The 14,209-nt window shown below is 46.0% G+C and overlaps 2 protein-coding genes and 1 long non-coding RNA gene across 4 annotated transcripts in view; 1 reads left to right on the top strand and 2 right to left on the bottom strand.

Moving 5' to 3' along the window:
- The window catches only part of Dido1 (death inducer-obliterator 1), a 58,440-nt gene extending 58,195 nt beyond the window's left edge, over positions 1 to 245 (bottom strand). The window contains exon 1 of the mRNA XM_059262096.1: positions 133 to 245. The gene's annotated coding sequence lies outside the window, so the exon portion shown is untranslated. The remainder of the gene's footprint in view (positions 1 to 132) is intronic.
- Positions 4 to 7,135, top strand: Gid8 (GID complex subunit 8 homolog). Of its 2 annotated transcripts, XM_059262104.1 has the most exons (5): positions 4 to 571; positions 3,080 to 3,209; positions 4,385 to 4,581; positions 5,216 to 5,413; positions 6,232 to 7,135. In XM_059262104.1, the coding sequence occupies exons 2-5, from the start codon at positions 3,092 to 3,094 to the stop codon at positions 6,403 to 6,405; spliced, it is 687 nt and encodes a 228-aa protein (XP_059118087.1). In that variant the 5' UTR covers positions 4 to 571; positions 3,080 to 3,091; the 3' UTR covers positions 6,406 to 7,135. The 2 variants fall into 2 exon arrangements, with proteins under 2 accessions (XP_059118087.1, XP_059118089.1); XM_059262106.1 differs by lacking the exons at positions 4 to 571; positions 3,080 to 3,209 and adding an exon at positions 3,679 to 3,878.
- Positions 2,994 to 3,617, bottom strand: LOC131910062 (uncharacterized). The gene is made up of 2 exons (XR_009378974.1): positions 3,159 to 3,617; positions 2,994 to 3,073 (listed from the first exon to the last, which is right to left on the bottom strand). It is a non-coding gene; the product is annotated as an uncharacterized LOC131910062 (long non-coding RNA).
- Positions 7,136 to 14,209: the final 7,074 nt, after the last annotated feature.

Genomic DNA, 14,209 nt, shown 5'->3' on the forward strand with positions numbered 1-14,209 from the left:
CCTTTGGGACTAGAGCCCGGAGGACTGCAAGACGGAGAATGCCCTCCCTTTCTCGCGCATCCCCGCGTTCCCACACACCTGAATCCCTCCCCCAGCTTCATACACATACAAAAAAAAGAAAAGAGCTAAGACCTTTGCCTCGAACTCAGTCTACACGTCTCCATCCCCGTGCTAGCACTCAGTACGCAGACGCCCCCGCAGCAGCCATCTTGCGCAGAAAGCACATAGGCCTTTTGACTCTCGCGCCAACCCGTAGAGCTAGGGCACCGCCGAAAAGTTATGCGCAAGAACGGAAGTCGAAGTCCAAGTGTCCGGTGACCGCCCGCCCAGCCCCTTCGCGAGAGGATTCCATTGGTTGCCCGTTCGCATCGCGAGATTGATCTCGCGAGAGGTGTCTGAGGCGGACGCCGGTGTGTGTACCTCCGCTTCGCGCCCCGCCCCCGCCTCCGCCGCGGCCTCCGCCTCCGTCTCCACCTCTATCTCCCGCTGTCGCTGCCGCCCCTCCCCGGCCCCGGGAGCGGCCGCGGAGCCGCCGCCCAGACCCTGTCGCGCGGGAGGCGGGATCCGCACGGTAAGATGGCCGCAGCGGGCCCCGGCGGCGGTGCCGAGCGTCTTCACGGGGCTCCGGGTGGGCCGAGGCGCGGAGGTCAAAGGTTGGGGGCCTGTGCCCGCCAGGCTGACCTGCCTCGGGAATCCGAAGTCTGCAGCGGGAGCCGGGGTCAGGGAAGTCGGTCCTGCCCTCCACGGCCCTGCCCCGGAGCGGGAGGTCTGGAGGCTGCGCTCACTTGGGGTGCTGCCGGGACCGGAATCGTTTGCAAATGTTCCCATGTCTCTGTGATGAAAGCCGCAGTAAAGCGGAGACTGAAAGGTGAAGATGCAATCAGTTGCTTCGTTGAAAGTCATCCTCAGGGCTTAGGATGCTTCCCTATCGACTGTGTAATCGCTGGATTTGGGATCACAGAACCTTACAGAAACACTATCGCCGGTCTCTGTCCGCAGTCTTGCTTGATAATTTTTTTGCTTACCTATGTATCCAGAATAAAAGTTGAATCGGTAAATTCTGCTGTTATCCTATGGAGAGGCATAATCCTATGACAACCCCGTTGAGTTTCACTTCCCGCCTCCCGAGCTACCTTTCAGGCTCTGGGGCCTCCAAGTCCTCCAGAACTAGAAGTCCTAGTATGCCTCAAATTCTAAGCCCCTCTGCATTCTCTGCCCACATTCTCCGAAAGTGGGCTTTGAAACTTTAATACCTTATGTTTTCTTAAAACACTCTTGCTTAAATAACTTTCCTCCCAGTGTGTGTAAATGTGTCTCCCTAATTACTGTTTCCAGCGTGGGTCCCAGGACCTGTAATCCAGAGGCCTCTGCACCAGACTTGCCCTGCTCCTCCAACCTGTTCTACTCGCATCCCTCCCACGTTGTTGTGGTCCCATTTCTAAGACCTGGCACTCGAAACCTGCAGTCTCTGGTTGCCCATGCTTCTTCCATTTCTCTTGTTCCTTCACACTTAGTCCAGCAACAGCTGCCATTGATTTGGAGGCCAAAACTTGATCTTGAGTGTCTGTTCTCTGCTGCTGTCCTCTATGACAGCACTAGGATGTCTCTTTGTTGGACTGCTTAGCTCTCCCCACCCAGTATGCATTCCCTTGTCAGCCCAGAAACCAAAGCTATCTTTCAATTTTATGATTTATTAAAGCAAAGTAGCTTATCATTTGCAGTGTGCAAAATAATATCCATGAGGTATATGTTAGTGACAAAGTATGAAAATGTTCCAGCTGGTGCTCCCAAGCAACCCCAGCTGCCTTCCTGTGGCTCTGCCATCCTGCCTTCCTCCCACATGAAACAATTCCTGTCAGATTCCATGTCTTTGCTTAAAAGTACTCAATATTTTGTGCTAAAGACGTGCCATGTAGTTCATTTCCTGTTTGACTTCGCAAAACTCAGGTCACACTTGGACTTCTGTTTTAACTTTTTTCCCATTCAGTGTTGTTTTAAAGTGATGCACAACCATATTTCCTTCTGAAGTCTAAATACTCTGAATATAAAAGCAGTATTTTAATTTTAATTATTTTCGAGGCAGGGTCTCACCATGTAACTCTTGCTGGCCCAGAACTTGATCTGTAGACCAGGCTCAGACTAGCTATGAATTTAGAGAGACCTACCTGGCTCTACCTCACAAATGCTGGGGTTAAAATTGTGTGCCATCACACTGAGCCAAAACAGTTTTTTAAACCTATTTGTTGGCAAAACTTGATAACATCTTTTAGCTTTCTTTACACTGAGTGTGAATAAGCGTGTTTCACTGAATAAATGATGTGTACTTGGACCATGCTCCCTAGTCTCTGGAGAGGCTGTCATACATAAAGCAGACCGGAACTTGTGCTATATTATCTATGTGCAAGCTGCAGAATTCCAAATTCAGAACACACTTGCCCAAGGGTTTGGTCATGTCATCTATATAACTGCCTTTATTCAGGCAGTTGAATGAACATTTTGGGGAGTGGTGTCCACATTTTTGCCATCTTGAGGTGTGCATTGGTGAACAGCACATCTTTGGTGTGTGTTAGAACCTTTCTAGGATGCAAGGATACAATTGCTACACTGCAGGTGCAGCCTTATAAGGAATGTGCCACCTTATAAGGAGTGTTAAGTTGCTTTCACTATGTGTGTGTTCCAACAAAAGAGTTGGAGAAGTTCTGTCTTTCACTAAGACTTGTCTTCATTTTGCCTGTTTGATTGGTGCCTCCTTTTTTACATCATGGCATATAAATTTTAGTATATAGCTCTCCAATGACTGCCCTTTATACCTAGCTTCAAAACTAACCACCTCCTTCAGAGTGTGATGATTTTTCTATCTGACCCAATCTGATGTCTTGATCTCTTCATTTCATACTTCCCACCCTTGACCTTCTTGATTTTACCCAGACATGTATTTTTCTCAGGCTTTTTTTGCTTGTCTCAAGATTAAAAGTATCCTCCTACTCTTCCACTTCTTACTACATTGTTGTGTTTATTTTCTGAAATGATTACAGTGGGCATATAATTCTTCCTCAGTTGTTGTATCTTTTTCCTGTAGAAATAAATCATAATGAGTTATGCAGAAAAACCCGATGAAATAACCAAAGATGAATGGATGGAAAAGCTCAATAACTTACATGTTCAACGAGCAGATATGAACCGTCTCATCATGAACTACCTAGTCACAGGTAAAGGTTGGCTGTGAGGGTGTCACCACTTGGCCGTAGCTCTCTCTTTTTAAATAAGTAGCCCTTTACCCCGAAGCATAATGATATTGGTTATGCTGAGAAATCATAAAAACACAATGTTAACTTGATATTTGTAAATCAAATGGACATGTTCAGGATGGCCTTTTCTAGCCCTAAGTGGTATAGGTCACATCCATAATCCCAGCACTTGGATTTGTAAGTTCAAGGCCAGCCTGTGCTGTAATGCGAGACCTTTTCTCAAACTTCCCTACTCCCTTAAAAAAAATACTTTTCCTGTCGATAAAATAATTGCTCCAGATCTCTGAGACCTTAAAAGAACATCCTTTTTTGGCTCTTGACAATTTTATAGTTAAGCCTTCAGGATTATTAAGAGTGTTCTGACTCAGAAGGCTGAGGCAGGAGAATTCTGAATTCTAGGCCAGCCTGGACTGCACAGCAAGACCCGGTCTCAGAATTTAAAAAAAAAAAAAAAGTTTGAGTAGATTTAAAGCCCAAATAATTGATATCTTCCGGCCAGCTTGAAAAAATATTCTGGCCTGTTTCTAGGTGTGCCCAACTCAGAACAGTGAAGGGAAGGGAAATGGTGGAATATGCAGAAAAACAGCACTTTGATGCTCCTGTTTCAGGGGAAGGTTACTGTCAACCAGGGTGAGAGAGTCAGCTATCATGCCCAATTTTCAAAAGCAAAGAGTGGAAGTCTTCCAGTAATCCTTAGCTTCCTGTACCCCTCCAATTAATTTCTGCTAAAGTTTCTTAGAAAGTGGCTATAGAAGTCTTGGCCTGCCGTTTCACCAGGCTCCTGTGGGTAAAGTGGTACCAAAGCACAGTGGCCCTGTAAAGATCCAACAAGGTGTCTGCCTCACCCGGAGTTGGCTCTGTTGCTCTGGCATCCCGACCTATAATCCCTGCCCTGAAGGTGTCACAGCACACAATGGCTAGCAGTCTGTAACCTCCAGATGGAGACTAGAGTTTTGGAAAGCTGCAAAAGAATAACGGCATTGACTATTAATCATAAAAATAGTAAAACAAAACCCAAGTCCCTAGGAAAGTGTGATTATATGTAGGATCGTTTTAATGGTGGTTGGGTTCTCTAGAGGTACAAAGCCTTAATTCCTGGTTATCTTTCCTAGCAGTGAAGATAGTTTTCTTTTCAGAGGGCTTTAAGGAAGCAGCAGAGAAGTTTCGAATGGAGTCTGGGATCGAACCAAGTGTGGACCTAGAAACACTTGATGAGCGAATCAAGATTCGGGAGATGATTCTGAAGGGTCAGATCCAGGAGGCCATCGCCCTGATCAACAGCCTCCACCCAGAGCTCCTGGACACAAACCGCTATCTTTACTTTCACCTTCAGGTGAGTTTTAGAGTCTGATGTGGATGCTTGGTAAGTTACGCTGGTTTGCAAAGGCTCAAAGACGTTGGCTGTTGGGTCTTAGTAGAACATTGCTTAGTGTTGAGAAGGGGACAGGCTTTGAGATAACTGCTGCTTTATGTACTATAGAGACACTAATTACTTTTTAAAGGTGTGTGTGTGTGTATGAGAGAGAGACAGAGAGAACGAACACATAGCATGTATGGTAGTGAGAGGACCATCCTGGGAGTCCTTTCTCTACTCTTACACGGGTTCTGGGAATCAAACCGAGACCAGCATGCTTGGCACAAGTGCTTTCACTGCAGCATCTCACCAACCTCTCCTTTTGCTTTTAAAATGGGAATGTACTAGCTTGGAGGTGCTAGAAAAGTTTTTCCTTTGAAATGTCTTTTTTTGGTTTTTGGTTTTTTTTCTTTTGTGGTGGTGTGGGTAGAACCCAGGCCTTGACTGCATGCTAAACAAGTGCTTCAACACTGAATTATACCCTCAGCCCCGTAAGATAGACTTTTGACTGTGTGTGTGCCAGCCAAGGTTGGCTGTCTTTGTTGTCGACCATACTGGGTATCACCTACAAGGCTGTGTGTAGCTCAGCATGTCTGTCTTTGTTACTGACCAGCAACAGCACTTGATTGAGCTTATCCGTCAGCGTGAGACAGAAGCAGCGTTGGAGTTTGCCCAAACGCAGCTCGCAGAGCAGGGTGAGGAAAGCAGAGAGTGCCTCACAGAAATGGAGCGCACGTTGGCCTTACTGGCCTTCGATAGCCCTGAGGAGTCACCTTTTGGAGACCTTCTCCACATGATGCAAAGGCAAAAGGTAAAAGGCTGGTAAGGGAGAGCTCTGTTCGTGGACACTCAGGGGCCTTGTGGAAAGATGGTACACATGCTGCGTTTGTGATGGGGGTGAAACACATAGCCCTGGGCTAGGGTACTCCAGTAGGACACTGGCAGCTCCTCTCATCTGTACCCCTTTATCTTGTAAAGCTAGGAGCAGCAGCATTGTGACTGTTAGTATCTAAAACCCTTTGTCAGTTTTTCTTCTCTTAACCTTCTTAAGTATTTTCAACTTAAGATCTGTTTATTCTTCTGAAACTTTTTCTTGTTCCTTCTGTGTGCTGCAAACATGACAGCTCATTGCTTCTGTAGGCCCATGTCTTCCTTTCCCCGTGTGCTGGATTCCTCTCTCCTAGGGCTCTGTCCTCTCCATACCATGTGAGAAGGACTGCCCGTTCCTGAAGATCTTGAGATGTCTCTTGAAGGCTTGCCTGCAGGGGCTCACGCAGCCGTTGTGATGCTCTTCTCTCTCAAAGTCCTCACAACACTTTTGTTTAGAAGGGTCAGGGCACTTGCTGACCTCATTGTGTCATTGCTGACCAAAGTGTAAGAGCCCTTTAGATGAGGACTGCAGTGGCCTATAGCCACATGGTAAATGTGTTTTTAAATGAGTAACGAGCTTCTTGGGTGTGAACAGTATCCAAATGGGCTGGAATATAGCTTAATGATAGAGTGCTTGCTTAACGTGCTTAAGGACCTGGATTCTATTCCTAGCACTACAAAAAGATGTCTTAAGTGTATATCAGACTTGCTGGTAGTACATGTATGTGGCCATCTCTATTGGATGTGTTTCTTTTCTAGGTGTGGAGTGAAGTTAACCAGGCTGTTCTGGATTACGAAAACCGAGAGTCCACACCCAAGCTGGCAAAATTACTGAAACTGCTACTTTGGGCTCAGAATGAGCTAGACCAGAAGAAAGTAAAATATCCCAAAATGACAGACCTCAGCAAAGGTGTGATTGAGGAGCCCAAGTAGAGCCTGTGCACGGACCCAGCACTGTCAACCAGCGCAGGACTCGTTCCCATCTGTCTGTGACTGGCAGATTTGTCACTGCAGTAGAGAACCTTTCCCCCTGTCATTTTCTTTGGCCCTTATTGTTTAAAAAGAGGAAATGGCCTTTTTAAACACTGGCAAACCCATGATGGAAGACACCACCTCTGCCATGCCCTGCGTCCTGAGCACTGCACACTGCAGTTGACTACCCCAGTGCTTCCGGTATTGCTGGCTCTGGAAGATCTGGTTTGCTGAGTGTGTGCTGCACTGCTAGGGAGTGTCATTTCAGCTGAAGGCCTCACATCACAGCATATGAAAAGCACGGACGTTCTTTTGCTTTCTGCAGGCAGGCAGTGTTTTATTTTCCTAGGTCTTATCAGGCCTTCTTCAAGTTTTTCCTTACCCCTTTTCTTTTCTTTTTCTCCTCTTTGTGTTCCTTCATAGGAAAGAATATATAAATTTGTAAATCTTAATTCAAAGATAACTTGTGTGTGGGTATTGAGTTTGATTTAGTTCTTTACCTTTTGGTTTGAGCTGTGTGGCTTTCGGGAGGGGATGTGTGTGTGTGAGGGATGAGGCTGTGTTTTCTTAATTTTTTAAATATATTTTTTGGTGCTGTATGTGATGAGAGATTCGTTCATAGTGGACCAATGAACCATCTCTTGTAGGCAACTTTGTTGAAAATAAAGATTTCTCTTTACTTCCCAAATGACCACAGTGGCTTCTAAAAAAATTGTCATCCACACAGCCCTTATTTGGGTGTCCTGTCCCTGTTGGCATAGGTGTTGACAGCACCTTTACCCATAGCTGAAGGACTAATTGAAAAGTCCATGTGCCTAGGGAATGCCCTCCATGACGGCAAGGCAACCCGGTGTTGGTGGGGATGGCTGGGTGGTCCCAGGCTTCACAGGACTGGGTGTTCATGCTAGCTAGTTTGAACTTCTGCTTGGCAAAGTAGTTTCTCATCTTTTGCTTCTATGTCAGCAGTGCTACAGTGTCCTGATTCTCACGAGCTATTTGTTACCTACTCAGTGGAAGGCAGGAGGGACATTACCTATGAGGTGTGATGTGCATGTGTAGGTCAATGATCAGAGTGTTGAGCATATACATGTGTCATGCCGGGGCAGGTGTGTTTGGTTGGTTCTTGGCAGTGGCCCAAGCCTGATTGGGCCTTGTGAGAGCAGTGCTGAAGGCTGGGATGGGAGTGCACAGATCTGCAGAGCCCTCAGCCAGTTACCCATGGATATGGATGGTGGAGATGATATGGGCACTCTCCATTGGTAGAAGCTCTTGCCTGTCTGACGTTAGAGTAAGGAGTTCTGGTGCTTACTGCTGACAAGCAGTGTCTGTAGTAACTACTGAATTTGGATTGTTTGCCTTGTTCTTGAGCAGTACAGTGCATACTGACAGCTAGGTCAGACTGGGTTTGTTCAGCTTGCTGGCACCTATGCTGCTCAGGTAGCACAACTAACCAGCTGCCTCGATCATGTCCATACTTCAGTATTCATCGGTATCTGTTTTTCTCCCACAGGATACTTTCCTTGTTGGGATGGAATGAAGTGTCTTTCAGCTCTCTGCTTTTACTGCAGAAGGCAGGTGCTTTGGCAGTATTCTTCTTAGGATCACATCAGCAACAGGCTCAAGGATGAAGTGGTTGCTGTCATTACGACCCACTGCCCCCCCCCACACACACACACACTGCTCTTTTGGTCTGTGAGTAAGGAGTGAGCAGACCTCCCCTTACCTCCTAAACAGGTGGCTTTCAACATCATCTTCAGATGTAGCCTCTCATTAGGTTTGAGGATAAGAGTAAGATAGAAGGAGTTACTGGAGAGATGGGATGTTGGTTAAGAGGACATGACGAGGACCAAGAGTCCAGCACTCACATAACAAGTCAGGTGTTCCCCAAATGCCTGTAACTTCAGCTCCCAGAGATCTGATGCTCTCTTTGGCCTCCGCATACCCAGACATGTAGGTGCGTGTATGCACGTTCATACACAGACAATTTTTTTTTTTTTTTGAGACAGGGTTTCTCTGTGTAGCTTTGGAGCCTATCCTGGAACTCACTCTGTAGCCCAGGTTGGCCTCGAACTCACAGAGATCCACCTGCCTGTGCCTCCCGAGTGCTGGTATTAAAGGCGTGCACCACCACTGCCCAGCAAATATTTTTTTTAAAGGTAGAGGGAAAGGAAGTTTTAATTTTCAGGTAGCTAGTAAGTTAAATGAAGCAGAGGTTGGGGAGGGGTATTAATAAAGATACAGTATTTGTTTTTAAAGTACCATATAAAGCCAGGCGGTGGTGGCGCACGCCTTTAATCCCAGCACTCGGGAGGCAGAGCCAGGCGGATCTCTGTGAGTTCGAGGCTAGCCTGGGCTACCAAGTGAGTTCCAGGAAAAGGCGCAAAGCTACACAGAGAAACCCTGTCTCGAAAAACCAAAAAAAATAAAAAAATAAAAAAATAAAGTACCATATAAAGCTAGGTGTGGTTGCTCCTGCCTGTAATTACAGCATTCATGAGGCTGAGGAAGGATTTTTTCCAGTCCAGCTTAGGCTATATTATATATGAGATCCTGTCTTAAACAAAATAGTGCCAGATAGCCAGCATATTTTTATCTTTTGTTAATATATATAAGATCATTCGTATAGCAAATCAGTTTGATGTGTTCTTAAAACTAGAGGGCATGAAATGTATAGTAATGGGAAGTTCCCCCAGTAGAGATTATCCACAAATACACGAAAGAGGCTTGTTGCATGCATGAAATGTTAAATGGCTGTAAGACAAGGTGTTGACATCTTACCACTTCAGTCAGCCGCTTAATCAGCCAACACCATAGATACCAGCAAGGCTGGAGGACTTCAAATAGAACTGCTCATTTATCCATGATCTGCCAGTGCTTAGACATCCCCTCCCAAGGGAGTACATGTAGACTTCTGTTGCAGCAGACAAATGAAGTTAAGCTACCTGAGCATGCAGGATAGATTAGTTTCTCTACTTGTCTCTGAGTCTCACTCAAAAAAGTGCTATGGCTTTTTACAAAGTAGGTTTATTTCTTTTTTGCACCTTTTAATGGACAGTGCCTTGAAATAAATGAAATAAGAATATTCTGATACTCTTCCAACATCATAGAGCTGTGCAAGGAGTAACCCCAGTTTGAAATTTTCTAAAGCAGGTGATTATTGCACACTAAAGATGAGGATGTATTAGTTTTGTCACTTGAATTATAGTTTGGAGTTGATGTTTGAGACCTCTATAGTGTATATAGCTGAAGAATAGTGTCTTGGAGGTCAGGCCTGTGAACCTGAGGTGGGCAGTGTGATGTCTTTATTTTCTCCTGTGCTATTAGTTTTAGAGAGGAGGAACCAGGGTTCCAGAAGGACTCTTACATGTTCCATGATAAAGACACTGATGTCATCAAGAGAATGAAATGGGATTCCCTTACAGGTTGTTGCTGTCCAGTCTCAGAATGAACAAAAGACCAAATTCCAAGTGTCAAGTGAACAGAGTGGTCTGTGTACACCCCTGCACATGAACACACTGAATTGCGTGCAGTGGACGACATGCACGGGTACAGTCTGATCACCAGCCTTCACTCACTGTTGCATTGTTAACGTGTCTTCTTCTGACACCATATGTATTTTTTGTTGTTTCACAAATGTATTGCTTTTTTGTGATGCTTAGTAAGCTGGTTTGGCAGCAGTAGGTGTGTAGAGTCTGTATAAATCCTTAGCTTGCTAGAGTACTCATGTGCATACTTAACTGTAATTCTTCTTTCGGGGGCATTTGTGACCCAGCCACACATCATCTGAGAAGTACAGATGGGTAGCTTCTGGCTTCCTGCTGCGATTTGTTAATACAAGTTTTCATGTTTTTTCCAGAATGGTTGTCTGAAAGCTCTGCCCCCCACCCCCATTTTCCTGGTAAGGTACCCATGCAAGTCAGTGTAGAATTGGAAGAGTAGGAAGATGTATCTGCACTTTGGTTTTGCTGTCCCCACTTTAGCAGTGTTTACTTTATTACAAGAAAACTTCCAGACATCAAAAATACAAGCACCACCATTGCCACAGCATAGTGCCTGCCAGTCCACTCAGCTAACAGCTGCAGCATTCCTGGGCCTCAGGATAAGATGGCTTTGGGTGCCCTGTGCAGTATGCAGTGGCTTCCATGCTGCTGGCCAGTGTGGACCTCTCCATTGCCATTTTCTCAATCAGGCTTGAGGGAAATGCAGGGAGAAGAAGCCTCCAAGGGCACCAAGCAGCACACCACAGAGGCATCCTGCCCTGGGTGGTGGGTGGTGACTGTACAGGAAAGGGCCTTTACCATCCCTGGGCCCTTCATGGCAGTGCCATGATGTGGCACTCTTGACTATGGCTCACAGTTCACTCATGCTTCCAGAGAATGATGCTAAACTTCCCAGTGGCAGAGATCTCTTGTATGCTTGAATGTGAACTCTTGCATGTTGAATCTGAGGAGTTTGGGGGACCATCTGCCTATCATGAATGCTTTCCCTCAATTTTGGAATGCCATCCTGACTTGAGACTTTATACTTACATGAAAGAACACAGAATTTGGCCCCTGGTGTCATTACCTGTCACAGACTCTGACACAGTTCTGTGTACTATGGGTAATTTGTCCTAAAATAGTCTGCCTGTTCTGGAAGCAGAATATCTCCAGTAGTATTAAGTCCTGGGCAACTACCCATCAATGGGGTTACATGTAAATCTGGTGGACTGGTAGGGCAGGAATATGTGGCCTCAGGTGGGTATGGTTGTTTAAAGGTTTGTGGAAGTCTGCTGTATCTGAATCTCATCCATGCCCCTAGATGAAGACCAAGTTAAGGGCCCAGTGTGACCCTAATACAGAAGAAAACTGCAGAACTGTTTGTGCCCAACTGTAATCAAGAGATGTGACTACAGGATTCTGCCTGTATATAACTTCTTTTTTTTTTCCTTTAGATTTTTAAAAATGTTATGTGGATGAGTGTTCTGCCTAGATATATATCCATGCACCATATATGTGCCTAGTGCCCACAGAAGTCAGAAGAGTGCATCAGATCCCTTGGAATTGGAATTATGGACAGTTGTGAGCTATAATGTGGGTTCTAGAAATCAAACTCAGGTCCTCTGTCAGAACAAGGGCTCTCAATCACTGAACCATCTCTCCAGCCATTTGCATGTGACTTCAAGAGAGTTCCTTCTTAGATGCAGGTCCTGATGAAATTTCTCTTGCCTGGCTTCTCTGAAAGTTTAATGGAGACTCTGGATTGGAGGCTTTTGGAAGATAGCTACTACACTGTATTCTGTACTACACTACTATCATGCATGTGACTGTCCACTTCTTGAATCTACTATGCCATCCATGCATGACTGCCTGTCTCCTAAAGCGGGACCTGCAATGCCTGGTAGATAGGCTCTAAACAGCTCTGCCTTCCCCTTTCCTGTAAACATCTACAGGTTTCACCCATATGCATGCACACATGTAGACACAGGAATTATCCCTCTCATAGGTCAGATATCTGACAACCTCCCCCAGCTGGTTCTCAAAAGTAAAACAGGCCATCCTGTCACCTGGAACTCTGGTGTGAAGAGAGTGAGGGAGTAGTGGAGGTGGTGGTGGTGTTTCTCAGCACTTTTGGTGTTTACAAGGTTCAGCTAAAGGCACCAGCACCCAAAAAAGAGCTGTTCCAGAGCCCCAGAGATAATTTTGTGAATGGAACTGGCCACGCACAAGCATCTTTGGTCATCATGACGTCCACTTTCTGGCTTCCCCCAGACTCAGACCTAGCTGCTTGAACTCTTCTCTACCATGTGCACATTTGGCTTAGAAGATACAAATTATGTTCAGTACCAAAAGCTTTTTTTCTTCTTTTCAGATCTTAACTTTGTAGCCCAGTCTGGCTATATCTGTGCTGCAGGCATGCATCACTACATCTGGTTCCTGAAGTCTTGCAGCTGGAGAGCTCTCCCAGCTACAAAGTCTTATTTGTTACATATGCCTGTCAATAACAGTGGAGTAAAATCTAATTATTCAGTCTGATTTATTTGGACTTCTCATCTTTAGAACTGTGTATGTTGGGTTACAGAAGAGGCAGGGATTAAGTGGAGTCTTGGAGGCTTAGGCCCAGAGTAGTGTCTGGGAGTTGCTTTTATTCGTGAACCCAGTTATCTGGACTCAGACTACCTTCTTAGTAGAAATAAGCAAAGATCTAAGAAAGCCAGGATGACAGTATAAGCGGCAAGGAGTGAGTCTCTCAGCTCAAGGAACCGTGCCATGGCTCCCCATGCCAGATTTGTATAACAAAACATGATATGGGGCAGGCAGATGCACTCAAATGGCACAGCCATTGCTCCAGAGCAAGAAGCCTGTGCTTGGCGGACTATGACAGACGTTACCTATCTAATGTCTCCACATGGAATTTTCCAACTTGAACTGCAAAGATGGCTTTGTCAGTTGGGTGTAGGGCAGCTCATAATATCAACTAGAGAATGTCCACCCCAGCTACTGCCAACTTCGGCGTTGCTCAGCTCCCAGCTAGATGTGATCTTCTTTCAGGCAATTCTGGCTGTACCCATGCCTTCTGCTTTAGTGACTGGGAGCCTGGGGAAGAATGCCCCCAATCCCTATGCACAGCCCAAGAACTCAGACCTCTCTTGCCTCAGGGCCTGGGTGATGCTGGTGTCTGTGCCCCACCCCCACCCCTAGGCATTACCTTGGCTACTCAACTATTCACATGGCAGCCAGGGTATCCCAACACTGAGGGGTTGGGGACTCTGTCCTCAAAATTTGCTAGTGAAGTCTCCCCTGTACCTTGGCCTCACCTGCCCTGTTAACTCTGGCAGGGTAGCTGTCCACCCTGTTGTTGAGGCTCTGGCCTGACATATATATCCCAACACCCTGTGGCTGCTCCTGCAGACCTCATGTATCTTGCAGGTCCCTTCTCCATTCAACCTACTTAAGGTAACATCCCTTCTCTACTTTTGTTCACCTGTCCCCAGAACAGTGACCCCCCTCAAGAAGAAATGCTAAACAGCTGCCCTGCTCTGTGATTCTGGATCTTTCATATACAGTTTCTGAAGAGAGCCATACAATAAAAGGGATAACTAGAAGAGAACAAACTTGCTAGTACCGTACACCAACATACAATCCCTGGGCTGCTAGGGAAGCAAGCCTTTCTCTTCCATCATCTTTGTGTCCTACTGGATAACTGATGTAGATGGAAGATTGACCTTGCTTTTAGGTCCTGATTGTTTTCCCCAGTACTGGAGATTGAATCCAGGGCCTCACATATGCTGAGCACACCCTAGCCTCAGGTCCTAATATTTTTTAATACATATGTATACCATGATGAAGACCTGTTGTGAGCTGGGCTGTTGAAGGCTCGTAAGGCATTCTGTGGAGGGTGGAGAGAAAGTGGAGCTTCTGAGTGCAATGGGAAGCCTTTAGTGGGTGTGTCCCAGTTTGCCTGCAGCTGTGTGGGGGAGGGATTTATTTGGGATAGCTGGAAATAAAGGAGGGATGAGCCAGTTTAAGGAAGGAGCCCCAGAAGCCTGCAGGTGAGGTGTAGCTGGGACCCACCCTAGTGCCTAGCCGGCGGTCATTGCTCAAATCCTTTGCCCAGGATTTCAAGGCCAGTGACCACCTTCACTGCCCCTAGTGCTATCACCAGCTCAGTTCTGCTCCCAAAGATCCGTTTTTCAAGTTGACTGCCCTAAAGTTTTACTGTCTTTGCATTTGGTTATGGATCGATCCCTAATTTTTAACTAGACCATTTCACAGCCCGATGAGGT

Source organism: Peromyscus eremicus, chromosome 4 (assembly GCF_949786415.1).
Source record: "Peromyscus eremicus chromosome 4, PerEre_H2_v1, whole genome shotgun sequence".
In the NCBI taxonomy this organism is placed as follows: Eukaryota; Metazoa; Chordata; class Mammalia; order Rodentia; family Cricetidae; genus Peromyscus; species Peromyscus eremicus.

Coding starts and splice junctions, on each gene's coding strand:
- Gid8 (XM_059262104.1), top strand. CDS start 3,092: ATGAGTTATGCAGAAAAACCCGATGAAATAACCAAAGATGAATGGATG. Junction 3,210..4,384: donor CATGAACTACCTAGTCACAG/GTAAAGGTTGGC, acceptor TTTTCTTTTCAG/AGGGCTTTAAGGAAGCAGCA. Junction 5,414..6,231: donor ACATGATGCAAAGGCAAAAG/GTAAAAGGCTGG, acceptor TTTCTTTTCTAG/GTGTGGAGTGAAGTTAACCA.